This window comes from Anarhichas minor, unplaced genomic scaffold (genome assembly GCF_050575085.1).
Source record: "Anarhichas minor isolate MPS153535 unplaced genomic scaffold, ASM5057508v1 ptg000136l, whole genome shotgun sequence".
NCBI lineage: Eukaryota > Metazoa > Chordata > Actinopteri > Perciformes > Anarhichadidae > Anarhichas > Anarhichas minor.
Genome location: NW_027466582.1, coordinates 2,151,694 through 2,173,962, shown reverse-complemented (window position 1 = coordinate 2,173,962; position 22,269 = coordinate 2,151,694). Strand labels below are relative to the sequence as shown.

General features: G+C 45.3%; 1 protein-coding gene across 1 annotated transcript in view; it reads left to right on the top strand.

The window, feature by feature from the left end:
- The first annotated feature begins 2,470 nt into the window (after positions 1-2,470).
- Positions 2,471-22,269, top strand: part of phip (PHIP subunit of CUL4-Ring ligase complex) — a 30,560-nt gene continuing 10,761 nt past the window's right edge. The window contains exons 1-26 of the mRNA XM_076084690.1: positions 2,471-2,708; positions 2,823-2,881; positions 2,967-2,996; positions 3,154-3,213; positions 6,194-6,344; positions 6,583-6,681; positions 7,021-7,181; positions 10,319-10,540; positions 10,713-10,813; positions 11,212-11,282; positions 11,385-11,485; positions 11,878-11,918; positions 12,418-12,516; positions 13,319-13,475; positions 14,127-14,261; positions 15,480-15,608; positions 15,774-15,999; positions 16,717-16,839; positions 17,021-17,204; positions 17,308-17,410; positions 17,528-17,662; positions 18,554-18,651; positions 18,791-18,998; positions 19,465-19,575; positions 19,923-20,030; positions 21,027-21,151. Of these exons, the coding sequence (XP_075940805.1) occupies positions 2,669-2,708; positions 2,823-2,881; positions 2,967-2,996; positions 3,154-3,213; positions 6,194-6,344; positions 6,583-6,681; positions 7,021-7,181; positions 10,319-10,540; positions 10,713-10,813; positions 11,212-11,282; positions 11,385-11,485; positions 11,878-11,918; positions 12,418-12,516; positions 13,319-13,475; positions 14,127-14,261; positions 15,480-15,608; positions 15,774-15,999; positions 16,717-16,839; positions 17,021-17,204; positions 17,308-17,410; positions 17,528-17,662; positions 18,554-18,651; positions 18,791-18,998; positions 19,465-19,575; positions 19,923-20,030; positions 21,027-21,151 (3,077 nt within the window). The 5' untranslated portion in view covers positions 2,471-2,668. The remainder of the gene's footprint in view (positions 2,709-2,822; positions 2,882-2,966; positions 2,997-3,153; positions 3,214-6,193; positions 6,345-6,582; positions 6,682-7,020; positions 7,182-10,318; positions 10,541-10,712; positions 10,814-11,211; positions 11,283-11,384; positions 11,486-11,877; positions 11,919-12,417; positions 12,517-13,318; positions 13,476-14,126; positions 14,262-15,479; positions 15,609-15,773; positions 16,000-16,716; positions 16,840-17,020; positions 17,205-17,307; positions 17,411-17,527; positions 17,663-18,553; positions 18,652-18,790; positions 18,999-19,464; positions 19,576-19,922; positions 20,031-21,026; positions 21,152-22,269) is intronic.

Below are 22,269 nucleotides of genomic sequence, written 5' to 3'. Positions count from 1 at the left end.
CAACTCTGTGCTGTAATGGTTTTTCCAAGTCTTAAAGCCTGTGAAGTTTTACGGATCGAAGCATCGTCTAGTTTATTGGAGAGACCATTCTAGCGTGGTTGCCGGCTACACCTTCACTCTGAATTCCTGGAAAGCAATAGAGGTAGATATATGCAAAAGCAATAGTCATAAATCAAGCACTCCTTTATTATCATTAGGCCTTGGAATTCACCATTTTGTAATTCAGCCTGGCATGACATTAGCACATTTGACACGGCTGACTGTTGTCAGTGGAGGGTCAACATACATTATGTGAACCGGACTCGGGTTAAAACGTGTGGGCTCCAAACTGTTCCTCCATTAAAAACAGTTCAGACGTGATATGACTATGTATCAGTGTTGTAGTCAAGACCGCCAAAATCCAGACCACGACCAGTAAAAGTCCCACACTGCATGACACACTTGTGGAACATGCAAACCAGACAGGCCCCCCTCAAATAGATCTGAAAGATCCACATTCCCATAAAAACACGCACAGAAAACAAATGATCTTGATCTCTTCAGTAATACTATGTGTGGATGTGTGAGTACCAGGAGGAACGTCTTAATAAATAATTTACGTGAGTAATCAGAGTAATGATGTTAACAAATAAATCAGACAATGCACAGGCAGTTTGGTGATAACCCCGCAGTTGTGGTCCCGAAATAAAGTCCAGATTCCTCTTAGGCCGAGACGAGGCCGAGTAGAAATGCTGTCCGAGACCAGATCAAAACCTACAAGTGGTCTTCATACTGGTCTCGATACCAAGACCATCTTGAGTACTACAGCACTGCTATGCATAAAATATATATGTTACATATTCATTTCATTATTCACACCTTGTTAAGAAACTGAATTAAATTATTATATTTAACTACATTAAAGAACTATGAAAACCAAACACATTTTCAGTAAATAACAGGCCGAGATTTAGTCAGTCATCTGTTCAAGTTTCTATCATCAGCTTCTCTCCAGCCACGAACCCGTCTGTTCCCTGATGTCTCTGCCGGGGACATAAAACAATCTCTCTATAAATAGGAGAGTGGTTGCTATACAAGTGCATATGATTTTTTTAAATGATGCTATTGGAACAAACTAAATAAATTCAATGATGTGCTAGGAATTCATTATTTAGGTAGATTACACCACATAAGCACCTGCACATTACGCACAGGTTGTATTATACTGAGGGGGAAAGAAAATAACAACAGGGATGGAAATGTGTGAACAAACACTTCAAGGTTTGTCAGTGGGTTTTTTATTTTAAATACAGTCTTTGGTTCCTCTTAGGTGTGTAAATATCTCTCACTGGATTTTAGGTTGTGCTCTGCCTGGATTGCTGTAACGAAACACAACATTGACATTACTAAGGAGGCGATTTGTTTTGGAATTGATGAAGTAGTCTCAGGGAATTTTCAACAGAAGATAGACTATGGTAATATTAGAGATACGTGTTAATTAATGACGCGTGCTCTCATCCATGTCTTACTTCAAATAAAAGAGAGTACAAAGTTCAAAAGGTCAGTAAGAGACTGGGAGCTCGTGGAATTTTTTGGAAGGGGGGCAACATGCTGCATGATACATGTATTTTATAAATATATAAAATACACTGTTTACATAAATAATAGCATATTAATTGATGTAGGAAACAAGTGTTCTCTTTCTCAGTTTTCTAGTGAACCATAGAGGAAGTGTGCCGTGTGATGCATTTCCTTGATTATCTATCTTGGCGTAAATGTCTCATCGGCATTAAAATTCCTGTAACTCATGAGGTTTCATTCATTAAGCTGCATTCCCCTTCTTCTTCAACCCTTCCCCCATTTTACTGCCTGGCAGTATTTGGAAGAGAAATGGACGACTTCCCCACCAAACGGCTCCCAGAGAGAGTGGGTGTGTTAGCCAGACATCTTGTTACACAACGACAGAGTAATCACAAGCGAAGCCAACAACACACAAAACACACACACAGAATGAAGACAGCTAGGTGTATTATTTAATAAAAACCGAGCTAAAACGGTTAGGTCGGCTGTAAATCCCCTTCAAACACGGCAGCCATATTCTACATCCGCAGCTACAAATACATAACAAAATAGGACAGGAATTGCGTTGTATTAATCCGCAACAAATTCTAAATGATGGGTGCATATGCCTTTAATGACTAAAAACGTGATTAAATGTCGTTTAGCTACGAGGTAACGGCCATTCTGCAGCAATGTGTCCTCTCCTACAGCAGGCTGCCATTTCTACCTCCCCTCTACATGCGTGAGACACAACGCACCAGTTGTATTCCTCCGCTGAAGGGCTTGCGCTTTTGCTTTTGATGGGGGGGGAGGGGGATTTCAAACAAACATGCCTCCACAACCGCCGCTAAAATTCACCCCGAGTGATAGTCAGCGCAGGATTATTTTAGCGGCTGGTTCCTTTTGCGAGAGTAAACACGAGGGGGCCAAAAAAACAAACAAAAAACGGCGCACACCAGCGCACTAGTTGTCCGCTTCGCGGAGAGATACACGACGCAGCCGGGACTCCGTGTGAGCGGAGCTGAATGGAGGCAGCCTCTCTTCCTGGTGGATAAACAGTGACAGCTACAGGGCAGCCACTTAGACCCGCCACACAGGCTCTGCCGCTGCCCTGGCAAACAACACCAAAATGGCTTCAGACAGTACACTCATCGCGCAGTTGACTTCTGGTGAGTAAAAGGAGATCGGAACAAATATGTCATGGTTGTTTTAATAACCCCCCCCCCCTTCGGTGCCCTCTTCTAACGCAGCTCCTCTTCTCTTCCCCCCTCCAACCATACCAGAACTGTACTTCCTAATAGCCCGATTTCTAGAAGCTGGACCGTGTCAGAAAGCAGCCGAGGTTGGTGTTTATGCATTTTAGGATAATTCATAATGTGTCCGAAATTGTCACGGGGTGTAATTTTCTATTTTTATCCCGATTTCAGACCCTGATAAGGGAGGTGGAGGAGAAGGAGGTAAGCAGTCAGCAAATACGAGAGAGAGGTTTCTCTCCGCACTGTACTTTGCGATGTAGCTTTTTTTACTCTGATGTATCATTTACTGTTTTTAAAAACATCGCTCGCTACATTTATGACTCGCTTGATCACAGTCGACACTATGTTTCCATCTCAGCTGCTCCCCATAAGGCTGGACTGGACCGGGCAGGAGCACCCCGGGACCTACGAAAATTTGGTAAGGGAGCTCTATAACTGAGGAAAAAGTTTTTAGAGAGCGAAATAAAAATTGAATTTCCCGCAATTTTTAAATCAGGTGGTAAAGAAAGAAAAAAAAAAAAAAAAAAAAAAGGTGAGCTGGCTGCAAGTTGGGGATCTGTTTTTATTTTTTTTTTGGGGGGGGGGGGTGGGGGTACTAAGGGCTTCGGGGTCCCAGTGTGGTGTGCGAGTTTGGTGCCATGCATGTCAGAAAAGGGTTTTGATAGTTGTGGAAAAAAGTGTGTGAAATGTTGATACGTCATGAGTGTTGTGGTGTAGGAGCGCCAGGATCCGGAGGAGGGACTCCCTGCGCCACGAGCCAGAGAGGAGATGGAGGCGCTCTAGTCCTGCAAGAACCATCATTTGTGTGCATGGGTTGAAAACACTCACGGGGGGGGGGGGGGTAGAAACCAGGAGTTTTTAAAGGAGAATATAAACAGTATATTCAGTAAAGATTGGAGTCACACAGCGCCCATTTAAGAGAGGGGGGAGGCTGCTGTCCGGCTGTGGAGTCATTTTGGAGAGCAGTTCTTATTTCGAGGGGGGGGGGGGGATTGGTGGTGCGAACTCGGATATGAAGAAGAAGAGATCAGTTTGTGTGAAGATGCGAGGTAACGTTGAGCTGATATCTTACAAATGACGCGCTAATTGTCATGTAAACAAACGAGGGAGGGGGGGGGGCTCGCCTGAGAGCACCGTTTACGCATGGGGGCGTGGAGAGAATTAATCATCGCTTACATATTTATTTCCTTTTGCCAGTGTGGACCCCCCCCCCCCCCCCCCAAACCAGACTTTTTTGTGCTATTTTATTAGAACGTTAATAGAGTGATAATGACCTATAGGGCCTGTTTTAATCCGCATACCTACATTTTGTGGGTTTGTCCTCTCTCATCCACTCGCGCGCACACAGACAGATGGACACCCGATCGCGTGAAGTGTAGATTCAGCGGGACGTATTTTTTTAATACGTTTTAAGAAATTATTGACGGTGTTTCTCGGCCTGCCTGTGTTTTTTTTTTTCTCTCTCGCTCTTCCTGCTTGGCTCATTCGTCTCTCTCTCTCTCTCGCTCTCTCTCGTTCCTCCTCCCATTCCCAGCCGTCCAGACCGCCGCATGTCTATTGTGCATAATTCCCTCTATTTAAAAAAAAAATACTGCGGATGGCTTTTAATTATTAGAGCAAATAGAAAGCGTGTGTTTGGAGACAGGGCCGCTGGTTGGATACGTTTTGTCGGTTTTTGTAGGTTGATGTCGGGGCTGGTACACGAAGGAGAGAGAGGGGGGTGGGGGTGGGGGGGGGCAACAACGAGGATTTAACGTTGACTTCAATGACATTGTAGTCATTAATGATATTAATTGTGGCTAATTAATTAAGGCGGATTAATTAAATGTGTCGTTGTTTTAATTTTACATATGGAATTGATCAGGAGCCCGGTGTCAACAAATATTTATTCCGTTTTGAATATCAGCTTGTTATCGTTTTAACAATTTTTACATAATTTTAATAATTTCAATTTTTACCTTAAATGTTGAGTGAATTGAGCGTTCTGTCAATTATAAGAGCTACATCTTTTGGAGGGAATACTATCTTCAATAAGTGATATTTATTGATTTTATTTAAGGGTGAAATAAAGGAGATGATTGAAGGTAACTTGGAGTCATGCCTAAAGGGGCCATGTGCTTTCTGGTGGTGCTGTTGTGACTGGAGGGGGGGGATGTCATCCAGTACCCTTAAGAAGTACAAATGGAGCAAATTGTTATCACACATCACTCCGTTATATTTGTGTGTGTGTGTGTTCGTCGTGGCTCTGCGTGTACCTGAGACGGGCTCACACGCTGATATGCAGAAACACTGATCACGTCTCTGAACCAGCAATGGTGTTGAAAGCAATTAAGGGGTCATTAAATGTGTGTGTGTGTGTGTGTGTGTGTGTGTGTGTGTGTGTGTGTGTGTGTGTGTGTGTGTGTGTGTGTGTGTGTGTGTGTGTGTGTGTGTGTGTGTGTGTGTGTGTGTGTGTGTGTGTGTGTGTGTGTGTGTGTGTGTGTGTGTGTGAGAGAGAGAAACACAATGCTGCATGCTTTCATCTCGCTCTTCCTTTTGGTGTGTCGCTGCTCTAGCGTGTGTGTTTCTTCAGACGTGGGCCGTGTAGGAGTGTGTGTGCCCCTCCCACGGGAGACCCACTGTGTTCATATAGTGTGTGTGTCTCTCCCCCACCCCCCCCCCCCCCGCTGTTTTAGACCTACTATACTGGATCTGAACTGTATCCATTTAGAAGACAAATATTTTAACTGACTTCCAGCATTAATTTAGTTGCTGGTGCCATTTTATCTTTCTTCATTTGGTGCTAGAGATATTTAATAATTAATCGTTGTGTCAGAGTGATTTTCGTGTATTTGAAATTAAATTAGAAATTCGTTTTGCAGTTTGAGAGTGAATGTTATTCAAATACAAAAAATGATTTTGTCCCTATTAGCCGTACTCTGTTTATTTCTTTTAGAAGCAGAAAGTAATTGATTAGATTATTATAATTTTTTTAAAGGCCACCTTTACTTTTGAAATTCTCAGCAAAGCAACAGGCTCTCGGGGTCGTGACCTTGTTCTTCACTTCTCCTTATTTAGCTGACAATAGATTTGTTTGTGTGCACGTGCTCAAGAGTTTGAAACTGAATGGAACTGAAGTCAGAGAACGAACCTTTTCCTCTAGAGGCCACAGTCGCTTTTAAATTCCTAATTATTCCCATTTTTTTATTTTACAGCTAGTGTTTCTTTTTTTTGGAATAGAGTAGGACCGACTGCAAATGTTTGTCTTTGTATTGTTAGTTTTTGGTGTAATGATGTAGCACCATGTTAATCTTTCTAGGGAGGTTTTCTTCTCCTTGCAACATAAAATGTACAGATAGTACAGATTTAATGTCTTTACACATCAGCGTTTGTCAAAATGTGTGTGTGTGTGTGTTCAGGTAAAGCTTCACCGGCACATCAGTCCAGACCACCTGCTGCAGGTCTGCTCCAGAGTTTGTCCCCTGCTGGAGACGGAGGTCCCCGCCAGCGTGCCTGGACTCAGCAGCCTGCTGGGGGCCGGCCGGCAGAATCTCCTCCGCACCAGCAAGAGTGAGTGGATGTGTCGCTCACGCGGGTTACTTTAATGTACACGCATGCAGCCAGCAGCCGCTCTCGGCTTCAAAGTCTCTCTGCATGTCTGTGTCGACAAACAGGACCCACTTTGTGTTCTTATTATGCAAATAGAAGCGCACGGAACAAGCTCGCGTGGACGGGCCACAATACAAACTGCATAATTTGTTCCCCTGTGTTGTCTTTATGCGTCTCTTTTGTGTTCATCTTCCTCCAGGCTGCAAGCATGTCGTGTGGAAGGGCTCGGCGCTGGCTGCGCTGCACTGTGGACGCCCGCCGGAGCCGCCTGTTATCTACGGGAGCCCACCTAGCATTGGTGAAGACAAACACTTACTTACTTAAAAACATACAACCACTCTCTCCACTCTTTGTTTGTGCCTTTTGATCTCCAGCCTATGAGTCAGATCTTACATGCTACACTGTATCGTTGCTCACCAAGCTCTTTACTGCCAGTAGCATTTAACAGTGTTATTGATCTGCTCCGGAGTCACACTGTATTTTCTGCACAGGGTTATCCACTGTTGTGGCCCACTCCCATGCTCTTTTAAAAAGAACAACAAATGAAATGAATGGGTTTTCATTGATTTGATTTCTTTGCACACAACAACGATGTCCTCACCGGCGTCTTGTCTTTTTTTTCTTCTTGCGCGTCCAGTCGAGACGAGCTTCGGCCGCCGACTGAACGGCTCCTACCGCCTCCGGCACCTGGTGCCCACGGTCGTGTACCTGCACATGAAGATGCACAAGAGGATCCTGGGACACCTGTCGTCAGTGTACTGCGTCACCTTCGACAGGACGGGGCGGCGCATCTTCACGGTGAGGCTGCGGTCTGTGTGTGTGTGTGTGTGTTGTTGGCCTCAGCTCGGCGTACGTCTCGCTGCTGGTGTGACGCCTCTGCGTGTGTTTGGTGTCCATTCAAAGTGGTTTCAGTGTTCATTGTGTTTGTTTCCAGTCGCCTCTTGTGTTGTGTAATGTGTCTGATTGTTGCAAGCTGTCTCGTGATGTCCGAGGGTCCGTTCTCCCTGTTGTAACAGTGGTAGGAGGTAATTACTGTTTACCTTCCCCGGGTGTCGCTTTTACTGAATGACTCACAGCTGTTGCCGAAATTCGTCCCGCAGGAGGGCAAAACGTACACATCTTCATTATGATGAATAGTTCTAATAGTTTTTAAGAAGGGAAACGAGGAAGGTCCTTTTTTAAAGGAGGCCGTTGACCTTTCCCCTCTGAAGGCCCCTGTGTGACGTGTTGGCTTCCTTTGGTTGTGTTGGAGATACGGCACGTGTTGAATATCGAAAGGAAGAATGAGATAATGTTGGTTTAATGTTGCCGTCCTTCTGTTTATTGGATCCTTGAGTCTTAACACTGCCTGCTGCTATATACCATTTTCAGCTTTCACTTCTTAAATCTCTAAAAATGGCTGGCTGCTGAGGAGGAGGGAGGGAGGGAAGGAGGGAAGGAGGGGTAGATTGACTCCCTCTGTCTCTTTTTTTTCCTCTTATCTCTCTTTCCACAGTTCTTACGCTCCCTGCACTTGCTCTCTCTCTCTCTCTCTCTCTCTCTCTCTCTCTCTCTCTCTCTCTCTCTCTCTCTCTCTCTCTCTCTCTCTCTCTCTCTCTCTCTCTCTCTCTCTCTCTCTCTCTCTCTCTCTCTCTCTCTCTCTCTCTCTCTCTCTCTCTCTCTCTCTCTCTCTCTCTCTCTCCCCTTCTTTTTCTCTCCCACGTCCCTCATCCTGCGATGCCCCTCCTTTGTTCCTTTCTCTCCCTCCCTCTCTCTCTCTCTCCTGCCCCCCCCCCCCCCCCCCCCCCCTTCTTCTTGCCATTTCTCATCATAACTGGAGAAAATGTTTCCTCAGAGGCGCTGGCTAAGTGCCAGAATTAAAATCCGTTCTTGGTCTCCCTCGCTTTCCCCCCTTCTCCTGTTTTGTTTTCTCTGCTCTCTCTCTCTCTCTCCCTCCCTCCCTGTCTCCTTTCATCACAAGATCATTTTTATTTATATATTTTCGGATCTGTTCTGTTTTTTCCACTCTGACTTTGCTGCAGCAGAAGACAGACCGATTGATTGATTGTTTTATTTAGCCTAACCATTCACTGTGATGATTTGGTGATCGATGAGCAAGTGCAGCTCGGTTTACTTAAACAATTGATCGTCAAACAGCTGTATTGATTTGTGTCACACAGCTGTAGAAATGGCTGCGAGCTCATAATCACGGCCACCGCGAAGGACGAAGTGGACGAGCTGCCGTGCACTGTCTGTCCCTGTGACGGCAGCGGACATAACTTCACATCTACAGAGCAACGAGGAAAGTTAGCGTCAAGTCTCTGGCTCTCTCCAAACGCTGCAGCGCTCAGGCCCGACTGTCCTCTGGGCATATCAGTTTTTCGTCCATCTTGCCAAAGCCGCATTTTGTCCTTCAGCTTTTTTTCTAGATCGCCGAGGGAACGCCCGCTGTTTTCATCAGTCCACATAAAACAACAGCTCCAGTCACACTCTGCTCCGCCGGTGATAGAGCGACTGATTATGATTTATTTAAATACTTTCCAGACACAAAAGGATGGATGTGTCGCCATGCTGGAGTCACATCAAGTCTGTCTGATATCCAAACATGATAATCAGGTCACCACCACATTCTGCAACCACATTTAGTAAATGTACATCTTTACCCTCAACCCTCCTCATTTACTGATGTGTATTTTTCACAAGTCACTTATTTAATTCCTACTTGTATAAGCATGAGATCATGTCAGGCTGTGTTTTTGCATCTTGACACTGGCTACCTGTTGGTTGGAAACATTATTTTGGGAGATGGTAATCAAGGCGCAGATGGGGTCTGGCTCCGTGTTGAATCACAAACCCTTTCACCCCCTACGAGCTGGACCACAGCCAGACATTGTAAGTCCCCGCACACGGTTTTCATGTCTTGATTAAGGGTCTTGATCGTGCATTTTCAGTCCTCACTAAAAGACTGTAAGCAGCAGCCACATTTTCTTATGGGCTCGCCTTAATGGATTATGGATTATTCGTTATTATGGGCTTTTTTTTTGAAGCATTACTTTTGTGTTCCTTTCTTAGCTTGCAAAGATTTGAATTTAATTCTCGTAATGAATATTATACTAAGAGGGCTTCCTCATAGTAGCGTACTCGGTCGTCTCTGGTTCAGTTCTACTTGCTGCTGGTCCATCTCACCGCCATGTGAAACATCTCGGTTCTGAAGTGTCCTGGTAGCGAGTCAGTGAGTTTGTTTTTCCCGTCGCTTGTGTTTAAACATGACGTTCAGTAGGTTTACCTGCAAAAAGAGACATTTACATGAATCGCTCAATAAACGGCTTAACTACGTACGGATGTACGTAGTTAAGCCAATAGAAAGCATTACAATGTACTTATTGTTTTTGGCATTTATAAAGTTAATAGGGCGGCCCCCTCTTAATCGACTAATCGCTGGTTTTGGTTTCTTTAGTTGAATCGTCATTTCTTTAAAACACTTTTTCCTGCTGAATGACATGAAACTTCCGAACACATCTCTGGTAAACGCAAGATTCAGAGCGGTGCCTTTGTGTGATTCTCGGTGGAGAAACTCTGCAAAATCGACAAAATGGTATGAGCGGTGGTGGAGTTAAGACGAGGACGGCCCTAGAAGTGGTGTTTTCGACAATCGAGTGCCTTGAAGCGTTGGTTGTCACTTATAACACGCTGCAGATTATTCACCTCTATTTTCTGCATCCGGAGGAGCTCGTTCCTTCTTCTGTTTGTGCTCCAAGCTTTGTCAGTCTGCTGACAGTCTGAGGCCACTCTGTGCACACATATATTTTTACACTCTTTTAGATCTTGACATGTTTAATTTGTCTCACGATAGGCGAGGCAGAAGCAGACACGCCACTCCTCAGACTACATGAAACACTAGTCTTCGCTCATGTCTGACAGCCGTGTCGGTGGTGTTTTCTTCTTCCTTTTCTCAGGGCTCAGACGACTGCCTGGTGAAGATCTGGGGAACGGACAACGGCCGTCTGCTGTCGACGCTGCGCGGCCACGCCGCCGAGATCTCCGACATGGCCGTCAGCTACGAGAACACCATGATCGCCGCCGGGTCCTGTGACAAGACCATCAGGGTGTGGTGCTTACAGACCTGCGCCCCTCTGGCCGTCCTGGAGGGACACACGGCCTCCATCACCTCACTGCAGGTAGGACAGTCGGACTGTGTGCCTGTTGCACGTTTATCTCTCTGTGTGTGTGTGGAGGCTTTTGAAGCTCTTGCGGGTTGATCGTCCTTTCTTTCTTTGGGCTGTAGTGTAAGCAACGTCTTTCCATTGCCCGTTCTACTCGGCTGTAACCTCTGATTGGTCGTCTTTGCAGTTTTCGCCCCTCTGTTGCGGCTCAAAGCGCTACCTGTCCTCCACCGGAGCCGACGGCATCATCTGCTTCTGGCAGTGGGACGCACGCACGCTCAAGTTCTGGTGAGGAACACAGACGCAGTACCCGCAGCACCGTTCACACCTTCATTCTGCTAAAATGGCATTATTTCTGTCATATATGTTTGTTTTTTCAGTCGTTATTGAATGTTCTTGATTTCCTCAGAACATTCTGTAAGACAGCATGCTTCTGACGAGGATTCAGGGTTTGATTTGTCACTTTCTTTTAATGGCTACCGTCATTTCCACTTCCATTTTCTTGGGTGCTTCATAGGTTGTACTTGACTGCGCTGAATGTCCCTGTTCAGGTATCACAGCGTGTAAAGGAAGCAAAATGCAGCAGATGTACCCACCTGTAAAACCTGTTCTACTATAAGCACACAAAGTGGTTGTTCAGTCGGTGTGTTTCATATTACAATGTGTGTGTTTCTCTGTGTGTGCAGTCAGAGGCCCAGTAAATTCACAGAGCGCTCCAGACCTGGTGTCCAGATGATCTGCTCCTCCTTCAGCGCCGGTGAGCACATCTCACCACCGCAGGGGAAACGCCAGCAGTATTATTTATAGATATATATTGTATTTTGTTGCTATGATGCTGTGTGTGTGTGTGTGTGTCCAGGTGGTATGTTCCTGGCCACAGGAAGCACGGATCACATCATTCGGGTGTACTACTTCGGGTTAGGCCAGCCAGAGAAGATCTCTGAACTTGAATCCCATACAGTGAGTCATCATAGAGCTTTTCTTTCTTTTTTTTTACAGAAATCAACAAGTTTAAGTTGAGACAATTCTTGACTCGAGGTCCACGTACTTGCTTTTTCCTCGTCAGCGCTTTCAACTGTATCTCATGGACGTCCTCAGCAGGTGGACTTGCTCAGTTGTCCTGGAGATTGTTGGTGTTCTCACGGAGAGGCTGCTCATAATTCTCCATGACAACTGAGCAAACTCCATCAACCGAGGAAGACGGTGAGATGCAGTCGAAAGCTCTGGAAAAAGCTAGTAAGTTGACCTTGAGTGAAGATTGTTTAAACATGATTAATAGGTAATAAAATGATTTGGAAGACTAGTTACTTATTGCGCTGTTTTGGCTCAACTCCTGTATTTTTCTCACCTAGGACAAAGTTGACAGCATCCAGTTCTCTCATTGCAGTGACAGGTAGGTTTGCATAGTTGATGTGTGTGTGCACGTGTACGTGTACATGAGCTACATAATAAGTGAAGTTAATTTTTGTGTGTGCAGCGCTGTTTGTATGTATGGAACCTCCGAGTGTTGTAATGCGACTTGGTGGTGTCAGCAGAAACAGCACCTTTACTTACTATCTGATACTCGCTCTAACACACACACACACACACTCTCTCTCTTGCACATATGCACTCTCTGAGTGTTATACTGTGTGTGCCTATGTGGAGTTTGCAGAAAAACAAGCTCAGCTGTAATTCCCCTGGGTTGCAGTAATCTCAGCAGTGAGGGAGGTAGACTGTCTATGCAAAAAGGAGGGGTGAAGGGGGGGGGGGGTACATACAATTAGTGTATCATGCTGTGCAGAGATGAAAGCGTTCACTGTATTGCAGAAAGCTGAAGTAGAACCAAGTGTTATATTTACAGTTTAGCTGCTGCATGAATATGTGTTGACAAATCTCCGTGTGTGTTATAGGTTTGTAAGCGGCAGCAGGGATGGTACAGCACGGATCTGGCAGCTGCAGCCTCAGGGCTGGAGGAGCATTCTGCTGGACATGCAGACCAAATTACCCGGGTATGTGTGTGTGTGTGTGTGTGTGTGTGTGTGTGTGTGTGTGTGTGTGTGTGTGTGGCTGCCGAAAGTCTGGCTTTTCCCACCAGCACCGCTGTGCACAGTTGTGGGTTGGGATGATCCTGCGGCGATGTCGATCTAAATTTGACAAAAATCAATCACGTTGGATACAAAACTCCGAGACCTGTTGTGTGTGTGAATGTCCCCTGTGGACATTATGTACTGTTTTAAAGTAAAAACTAAATGTATGTAGGATTTTTTTCAAAGACACTTGATGCCTTTTGTACCAGCAGCAAAAATGCGTCTCTTGCAATTATTCAGACGTCGTTTATTTATTTTGAGTTCATAATCCACAGCACACAGATAATTCAGTTAAAGAAAAAGCACCGTCACAGCTGTGGCAGGAAGTGGGACACAGTGATTGATCAAGCGACTGCTCACAGACAGAATACGGATCTACGGCACGCAACTGTGAATGAATGGAGAAGACACTGGCTGTTTAAGTGGTTATTGCCTGAATGAACACATGAGACAGCGATGAGAATGAATACAGACTCGAAGACAACATGGTTGTATAGAATATGTGATAACGCCACGGAAGCTCAGATATTATGATAAAAAAGTGAAAAACAATACAAAACGCTGGGAAAATGTTTAATGGACTTAAATCTTCACAATATAACAAAAGAGTTTGGTATTAGATTCATTTAGCAGGAGTGGCCAGGTGACTAATTGTTCACTGTTTTTAAAAACTGACCTTAATTGGCCCAAACATGACATCAGCGCATCGCCGTCTCCCCTTCAGGAAGTACAACCCTCCTCCGCTGGAAGACAAGGTGACCAAGCTGAAGGTGACAATGGTGGCGTGGGATCGCCACGACGGCATGGTGATCACGGCGGCCAACAATCTGACGCTGAAGGTGTGGAACTCCACCACCGGCAACCTCGTCCACGTCCTGATGGTACGTGGTGGTGAAACACATTCACATGCAAACACGGTATCAAAAGTAAACGCCAGCAGGAATTCAACTTAATGCCATTTTTTTATTGTAACACCAGGTAGCCATCTTGATGGTTTAACGCATCTACCCCTCAACCCGCAGCCTTTAATGGCATTTTAAGGGTTTATTGTAAATCTTACAACCTGCAATTCAGTTTTTCTTACTCTGAGACACAATCTGTCATCCTGAACATCTCGGAGCTGTTTTCTTTAATGCAATGCTACATGATAATGCGTTTGTTTGCAGGGACTGTCTGACTGTTACTAGTGATGCATTCAAGGACATGGGACATTTAAAGTAAATGTGGACATTAATAACAAAATGTCGTGAATTTGATTGTGTCTTGCAAGTTTCAGTTGGGTACTCGATATACTCTTGAGCACAAAAACAGTAACTTGTCCTTAGTATGCATACAAAGTATTCATCATTTATTCATAAGCAAAAACAAAACTACAAGGTGACACCGACAATTCAACACGAATGTTTAATAGGATAAAATGATGAAGTGAGAACGTTTTGCACAGACGTGGCTGGTTGGTGGAGGCATGCAGCAGCGAGGCGGTAACTTTTCATTTCTTAATCTAGATGATCATGTTTTTTTTTTAATGACAGGGTCACGAGGACGAGGTGTTTGTCCTGGAGCCGCACCCCTTTGACCCAAGAATCCTGTTCTCAGCGGGGCATGATGGGAACTGCATTCTGTGGGACCTGGCCAGGGGAGTCAAGATCCGCTCCTATTTCAACATGGTGAGCCGCTCCGTCTCGTGAGCCTCTCTCTGGCTACATTCACACGCTAAAGACACAGATGTAGTGCTTTCTTATGCCGTGCATCGAGGGGTCGGGGGAAACCACCACTACAATGTGCTGTCAGCATATGCCGGCGCACACACGCTCACCTGGTGTGTTAATCATTGTACAGCCACTGTTGTGTTTCCTGCTTGTGTCTCTGGTTGCCTAGGAAAGCATTAATCACAGACTCGGAACAAGTGAGTCACTCAGCGTGCTGGTCGGTCGAACGTTGTTGTTTGATGACACCAAGCGTGTGATCGTGAAACGGTCTGAAACCTAAAGTGAGACGATGGAGCTTTTGCTAAATGGCGGCCCTTGTTGACACAAGTGACTATTGTAGGATGATGGTAAATGCCTCGATGTAGGTTAAGAGCAGCAATGTCTGTGCAAAGGTTGCTGACCCTCTGACTAGGCTGACCACTGTTAGCTAACATTAGCAACCATAAGCTACAGTTCACTGCTGAGTTGCACTGCTACGTTTACACGCAACATAATCCACATCCTCTGCAGTACGACGGTTTGTTGAACGTGCTCTGCTCATTCTTACTTTGCCAGATCCTCTTTAAACACCGTTTCATCAGTGCTGCTACTCCGGCAGCCCTTCTCTAACTTGACCACGTGAACCTTTAACGCCCTCTTATTCAACAGCCTCTGGAGTTGCCTGACCTCCAGCAGGCTAAGAGCTCGTGCACCTTTCCTGAATATAAGTGGAAGATGATTGAAAGTACAGTGCTCCGTCAGGTTCATCTGAGTTTAGCGCGTTGGCAGAGTCTGAAAAAAACTCTGAAGAAATGTTTTCATCGTGTGGTTGAATGGAGTTTTTGTGAGGGCGAAGGAACACGCACAGAAGGAACTAAAGGCAACGGACCAGTTCTACTTTCTGTAGATGAAGTTTCAGGTTCTGTAATAGCGGATGTCATCGCTCGTATGTCCCTATTGCTTTTCCCATTTATTATTGAAGTTACATGTTGTAGCTCAGCACTTGTAAGTTCCATACATGTGTCTTATGCATTTGATCTTGTGTACTAGACCTTTTAAGTTGATTGCATACAACTGCTACAGCTGCTTGGTATTCCCCTTGGTAGTGTAATACTGTGATTTACAGTATGCACCATTTCCCATCTCTCTCCCTCTCTCTCTTTCTTTCTCTCTCTCTCTCTCTCTGTGTGTGAATAGATCGAGGGCCAAGGGCACGGAGCGCTGTTTGACTGCAAATGTAGTCCAGATGGGCAGCATTTTGCAGCCACCGACTCCCATGGACACCTGCTCATCTTTGGCTTCGGCTCCAGTAGCAAGTACGACAAGGTAGGGTCACCTTTAATATTCATCCACGCACCTGACTTTACCAGCAACTCACATAATTGATGTCATCGGTAATAACAGATGTCACTACCCCCGAAATGGGTGATGGAATAACCCTTATGCCGTCATTGAAAACATCTAGAAGTAAAATGTACCTTGTCCCTTCAGATAGCGGACCAGATGTTCTTCCACACCGACTACCGGCCGCTGATCCGGGATGCCAACAATTACGTGCTGGACGAGCAGACTCAGCAGGCGCCACACCTGATGCCCCCTCCCTTCCTGGTGGACGTGGACGGGAACCCCCACCCCCCCAGATACCAGCGGCTGGTGCCCGGCAGGGAGGGCTGCAGGGACGAGCAGCTCATCCCGCAGATGGGGGTCACTTCCTCAGGTACGGAGGCTGAAAATCAGACCCTGCGAGGTCTCAGGAGAAGGAACTCAGTTGTAGTTCTACTCTTCCCCTTTTGTCTGCTTGTAGGCTTCAGATCAGATCTTTACTTTGAGGTGACGCTGTCGTTTTCCGTCTAATCGTCAGCTGATCAAAGCCGATCACACTGCTCTCATGGCCCGACAAGAATGTGATCTGTTCTCCAATGTGCTCAGGCTTTTACTGAAACTGCACCAGCAATGGCAATTAAAACCAGAATGAATGGAGCAGTTTAAAATCTTGGCAGCGATGCAAACAAACAGTAGTTTATTAAATGAAGTGCATTGGTGGTGCACAGTGGGGGGTGCTCACAGTTCTATATAATGTGAGCATACATGCTCACATTATATCGAATAGTATTAACCTAACCTTGAGTATACTGCATACTAGTCAGTCAGCAGTATACTCAAACTACAATGTACTTCTACAATAGTCTGTTCTGCATCACATGACATAACCGCTCCGAGCTACCGTTGAATGAAAGCTGTTTGTCATAAATGCAAAAGCGTTCAATATTTTTCTACAGTACATTATATAAGTGAGTTTCCACGTCACTTCGTTAAGAAGTGAATGCAATAAAGCAACGCGTACATCCAGTTATTATGACCAGAACCGTCTTTCGGTCTTTCTTTCACTTTTTAAGTCTCCCTCTCTCTTCTTCCTCTGCTGTCTGTGTGTCAGGCCTGAACCAAGTGGTGAGTGAGCAGGCGGTGGACGGGTCCAGTCCTCTGGACACGATGATTCAGAGGCTGCTGCAGGAACAGGACCAGAGACTGGGAACAAATGACACCAGGTCCAACAGAGGTAAGGCCGCGTCATGACGGGAAGTTTCCTACTATTGTAGTGTGGGCAGCTTCTCACCTGCAGGGCAGTGTCTGAGTTCAAAATTCTAAATTCTTAAGGTTAGATTTCCGGGCTAGCAAAAGGTTAGTAACACACTGTTTACCAACCAGTTTTTCTCTCTTTTCCATTCTCTTTCCCTCAGGATCGGTGGGTTCGCCCACGGAGGTGCACTCTCCGCCCAACGTGGGTCTGCGTCGCAGCGGGCAGATCGAGGGCGTCCGCCAGATGCACAGCAACGCCCCGCTCAGCCAGATGGCCACAGAGGGAGACCTGGTGGCCTGGAGCCGCAGGGTGCTGGTCCCCGAGCTGGAGGACGCCTCCGTCAGGTAACGCAGAACAAAAAAACGGATCTCACAGAGAGGAACCTTTTGTTTTTGGACGTGATGGGCACTGACGCGTGTCATGACTGTGTGTGTGCGTATTGTGTAGGAGACAGATCACCTGGCGTGAGGCTAAAGGGGAGGAGGAGATCAATATTTATCAGTCAGAAAGGAGGCGACGTACCATCCACTCCCTCCCTAAGGAGAGCAGGGTGAGTGAACACACACACACAGGAATATATTCATCATCCAATAACCTTTTTATGCAACATTTCTAAGGCACTTCAGCTTCATTTTTAATAGAGATTTCTTGTGGAATTAATATTCAGGGTCATCCGACATCCGAGTCGGTTGACGAAGCGAGGAGGAGCCAGGGTAACCACGGCTACCACACGCGTGCCGCCATGGAGGAGACGAGCCGCCAGAGCGCCGAGGCTGCCGATGACGACGAAGACACCTCGGAGGTAGAAACGATGAATTTATTTCATACTTTGTTGGGCAGATGTGTGGTAAACCCTTCTGTAAAGCACAGATTGTCTTCACTAATAGATAATAAGCAGGGTGATGTACATCGCCCCTTATGTAGAATATGAATATGACCATTTAATATGCAGTAATAACTTTAGCCCATAAGCCCAATGTTCCTGTGCAATTCTCTGGTTTCTCCAGCGAAGTGTAAGAACAACACTGCAGACTGGAGTCCCTGAACGGGTCCACTGCGGGTTGAATGCGCATCGGCAGGTCGCGTTCAATACGTCCGGTGTATGAAGTGGCTGTGTCCTCGCTGCGCTGCATTTTTATAAACTATGATAATCCGGTCAATGGATCGCATCTCTCGGCCGCGTCGATGCGTCGTCTGGGTGTTCGCACTTCTGTTACTGCGTATATTTCTGTGATGTTTATTGCAGCTTCAGCACTACCTGCTGTCTTACGTTCAACACACAGCTCTGCTCGCTAACGGAGCAGCTTCGACCGACGGAGGCACCGTCCGTGTCGATGGGCTGTTACTCTCGACATGTAACCAATCAAACATTGCTGTGGGCAGGTCGTTGAGCGAGGCCACATTACAGATCCATTTATTCTGAGATTTTATAGGGACTATGGAAATTATATCCAGATATTGTATCAAATATGGTCATTCTGGTAGTTTGAGTGTTGCAGGGGTGTAGCTCTGCTCAGGACCACTTCACACATCTCTTGTCCATTGCACACCAAACAGCCTAGCTAAGACGGACACCCTTTTGTCTCTATCATACAGCAGCTTTCTGATACCTTTCCTTTCCTTCTTTCACTGATTCTGTTTGTGTTTGTCTTCATAGTTCAGAGTGCTAACATGACATGATGTGTGTTCCCAGGGAGAGATGGAGGTGCGGCAAATCAACGGGCATTCCTCAGAGGAGGAGAAGGAGGAGGCGCAAAAGGAGCCCTGGCCGGATGACCACAGTAGTTCGAGGTAAGAAGTCACACGCGTTCATCATATCGACTGTCTCCCACAGATACATACACACACACACCATGCGCAGATCAAAACATGAACACAAGCAGATGCATCTGCTGCGTATTCAATCTTGTCCCCGCGATGCGTTTTGCAGCGACTACTCCAGCGATTACTCCGACTGGACGGCGGACGCGGGGATCAACCTCGAGCCGCCCAAGAAGAGCGTGAAAGTGAAGAAGAAAAGCAGCGGCTCCGAGGAGGACGGAGAGAAGAAGAGGGACGGGAAGAAAGAGAGAAAGAAAGACAAAGCAGACAAGGACGAGGTGTTACCAAAGAAGCAGCAGCCAAAGGAGAAGAGGAAGGTTTGTCTTCTTTCCTCCTTGTGGCTTCAGGCGTTACTCTTACTGTTGCTGTGATTCAAAGTAATTACCCATCAGCCATTTGTACAAATGAGTACCCAGATTAAACTGGAGCTGCAACGATTAAACCATTAGTAGTCAACTATTAAATTAATCAACAACTATTTTTCAATTGATTTTTTCGGTTTCAGTTATTTTTTAAGAAAAAAAGCCAAAAGTTTCTGATTCCAGTTTAAATGTTCTGGTTTCTTTACTCTGAAAATAAAACTGAATGTCTTTGAGTTGTGGACAAAACAAGACATTTGAGGATTAATGAAGAAAGTAATCAACAGATTAAATGACACTGAAAATATTGACAGTTGCAACCCTAGATTAAACAGAAACAATGTACACAAGTGCAACGTAATGCAAAATCTCCACTATATGAAAGGTCTGTCAGTGAATATGTATTTGATGGTGTGTCATTCAGAGGACAGAGTTTCAGGAGCAAGGGCTGACTCTGGAGGAGTGGCTTCCTTCTGCCTGGATCACAGACACAGTCCCCCGGAGATGTCCTTACATACCCCAGATGGGAGACGAGGTACACAACTCTTGTTTTTCCCGTTACTGCGTCCTCTCCACATGGCCACCACATGTCTGCTCATACCAAAACACTGGCTCGAGTTTTACATAGCAACAAGGTCGAGTCTGCTGCACCAAAGAGAGCCCCCGTGAGCCCCCGTGAGGCTGCCACGGCCATTACACACAAGGAGATGAGGGACACGCTGACATTGCCGTCCTCGGCTGCTCAAATGCTGTTGACACAAGTTTCATATTTTCAAGCAGAGTTGCATGCCAGAAAAATACACATAATGTACCAGAAAAATATATAAGAAACTGTGCATCCTGTGGTATTTATTTTTAAATGATGCATGTGTGTGTGTGCAGCTATACTACTTCAGACAGGGCCATGAAGCCTATGTGGAGATGGCGAAACAAAAGAAGATTTACAGCATCAATCCCAAGAAGCAGCCCTGGCACAAGATGGAGCTACGGGTAAGGAACAGTTTGACTAAGATGTATTTAAGACTCTCGTTAGATCTCGTTTATCTGGAGAATCACATTGTGTCCTTTATTTGTGTGCACACAATCGCCGAGGAGCAGCCCTTTGTACAAATCCTCGTACGGCCATGAAGCACAAATCAATGCAGTCTTTACACAGAGGAGCTGCATTCGTACAGCTGAATTAATAACTCATTAAGAACATCATGTTTTCAGCATCATTCCTCTGTTAACGATGTTAATAAAGTGAGGGCTAAAGAGAGTAGTAGAGATAAGTAAATGGCACTCAGTCTTCGTGTGAATACATAGCGGTTCCTAGGAATTGCTACATAGTTGCAAGCTACACTGATGTAATCTTTCACTGTTCTTTCATTGTTATTAACAATTCAACACACACACAAACCTCTCGGCGGTATTTCTTCTTCACCGCCGGCACCTGTCTGGTTTCACTTTCATGTAAACTTAAATCCCTTTTCCATCCTAAAAATATACCTCCCATACCTCCCCTGAAAGGGAAATGTCTGCAGAGTACAAAGTTCCATCTCAGTATATGAAACATAAAGACAAAAGAAAAAACACTTCAACACTTCAACACTTTAAAGTAACAACTTGTGAAACACATTTCTTTTCCATGTGTGCAGGCAGCACCATCAGTTTCTGTGCAGACCACAATGCATTGCATGTCACCGTGTGCATCTTCATGAATGTATAGCCTGAGGCGTATCTCTATATCTTTTTTTATTGTGATTTAAACAAACAGGTATCGCAACACTACAGCAAAACTCTCCAGTTTCACTTTTGCCGATCTGGAGGAACTTACTGTAGCACTGCTGGCCCTCATAACACACCCCACCGGAAAGGAAATCTATTAATAGAGTGCACTGAACTTTGTTCAAGCAAACAGGGCTCCAAGGGATGTGACTGACTTTTACTGAGAGGAAATACGCGGTATTACTTTTCATTATTTCTTCTTTTATTCGTGGTGTTCAGGAGCAGGAGTTGATGAAGATAGTGGGCATCAAGTACGAGGTCGGCTTGCCCACACTGTGCTGTCTGAAGCTTTCCTTCCTGGACCCCGACACCGGCAAACTGACCGGAGGATCCTTCTCCATGAAGTAAGCGTCTCACGCCGCCTCCCACAAGAGCTTCAGAGGATAATAATAGAAGAGCCCAGGCGTTTGATGATTGATATTAACAATAAGTGTTGATACTCGTTCCTGATTCGTGACGACACTCATGCTATTTGTATACAGCACATGTGCTATTTTATATTTTGACATATTTTATATTTGATTAAAGTTTTTCACAGGTTTTTTCCAACAATATGCACATTTTCGATGCTGACAGAGTGTGAAATTATTCATAATTTATAGCCCCTTTTCGACCGCAGGAACTTTCTCCATGGACTCCCTTTTGCAGGGAGCAGGTCTAAATTAAGTTCCAGGGATATTGTACCCCTCAAAAAGGCCCTGTTGAGTGGGGGGGGGGGGGGGGGTACTTTCTGAAAGCACAAGAGCATTCGGGGTGGGGAGGTTTGCAGGGATGACCGTAGCTGCACACACACTTCAACTCGTGTACCTCTTCATCCATAAAACAAGGAAGGACGAGGGCAGAACACTTCTCTGTTTGATAACATTTAAAGTAAAGTTAGACTTTGCTGTTGGCATCCCGACTCATTTAAAAAAGAGAGAGAGAGAGATCGCACAAGTGAGCTGACAGGGCGAGAGGGAGAGAAAGTGTGGCGGTGATGTGAATGAGAGAGAAAATAGTTATTTTCCGATTAGTTTCCCGGTGGTTACGCTCTAAAGCACAAATAAACGACCTTCAAACACTCAACATGGGATTTACTGTGGAAACAGACGCTCTTAGTTTAATCCTCCGCTGCTTCTCTTTCATTACATCCAACATGTATCAGTAAATGCTATGCAGCGGTAAAAAAGGGCCGAAGGACCCTTTTAGTTCCTTGAAAAGTAGACCCGGGGCTCTTCTGTTAAGATTGAATGTAACATTTCTTAATTAAATCTCATCTTAACACAAGACCAGACTATAGCTATTAAAACATTTAAGTTAGTAATCTTGACTGGCATGATAAAGTAAAGACTGTTGGGGGGAATGGTAAACTGCCGCTTCAGATTGGATGTGTTTCATCCGTTTTACACTGTTTGTATGGTGGCTCTGCTCATTCTTTAGTTGCTTTCTTGCTTTCTTGCTAACTCGTGTATGTTTTTGTCTC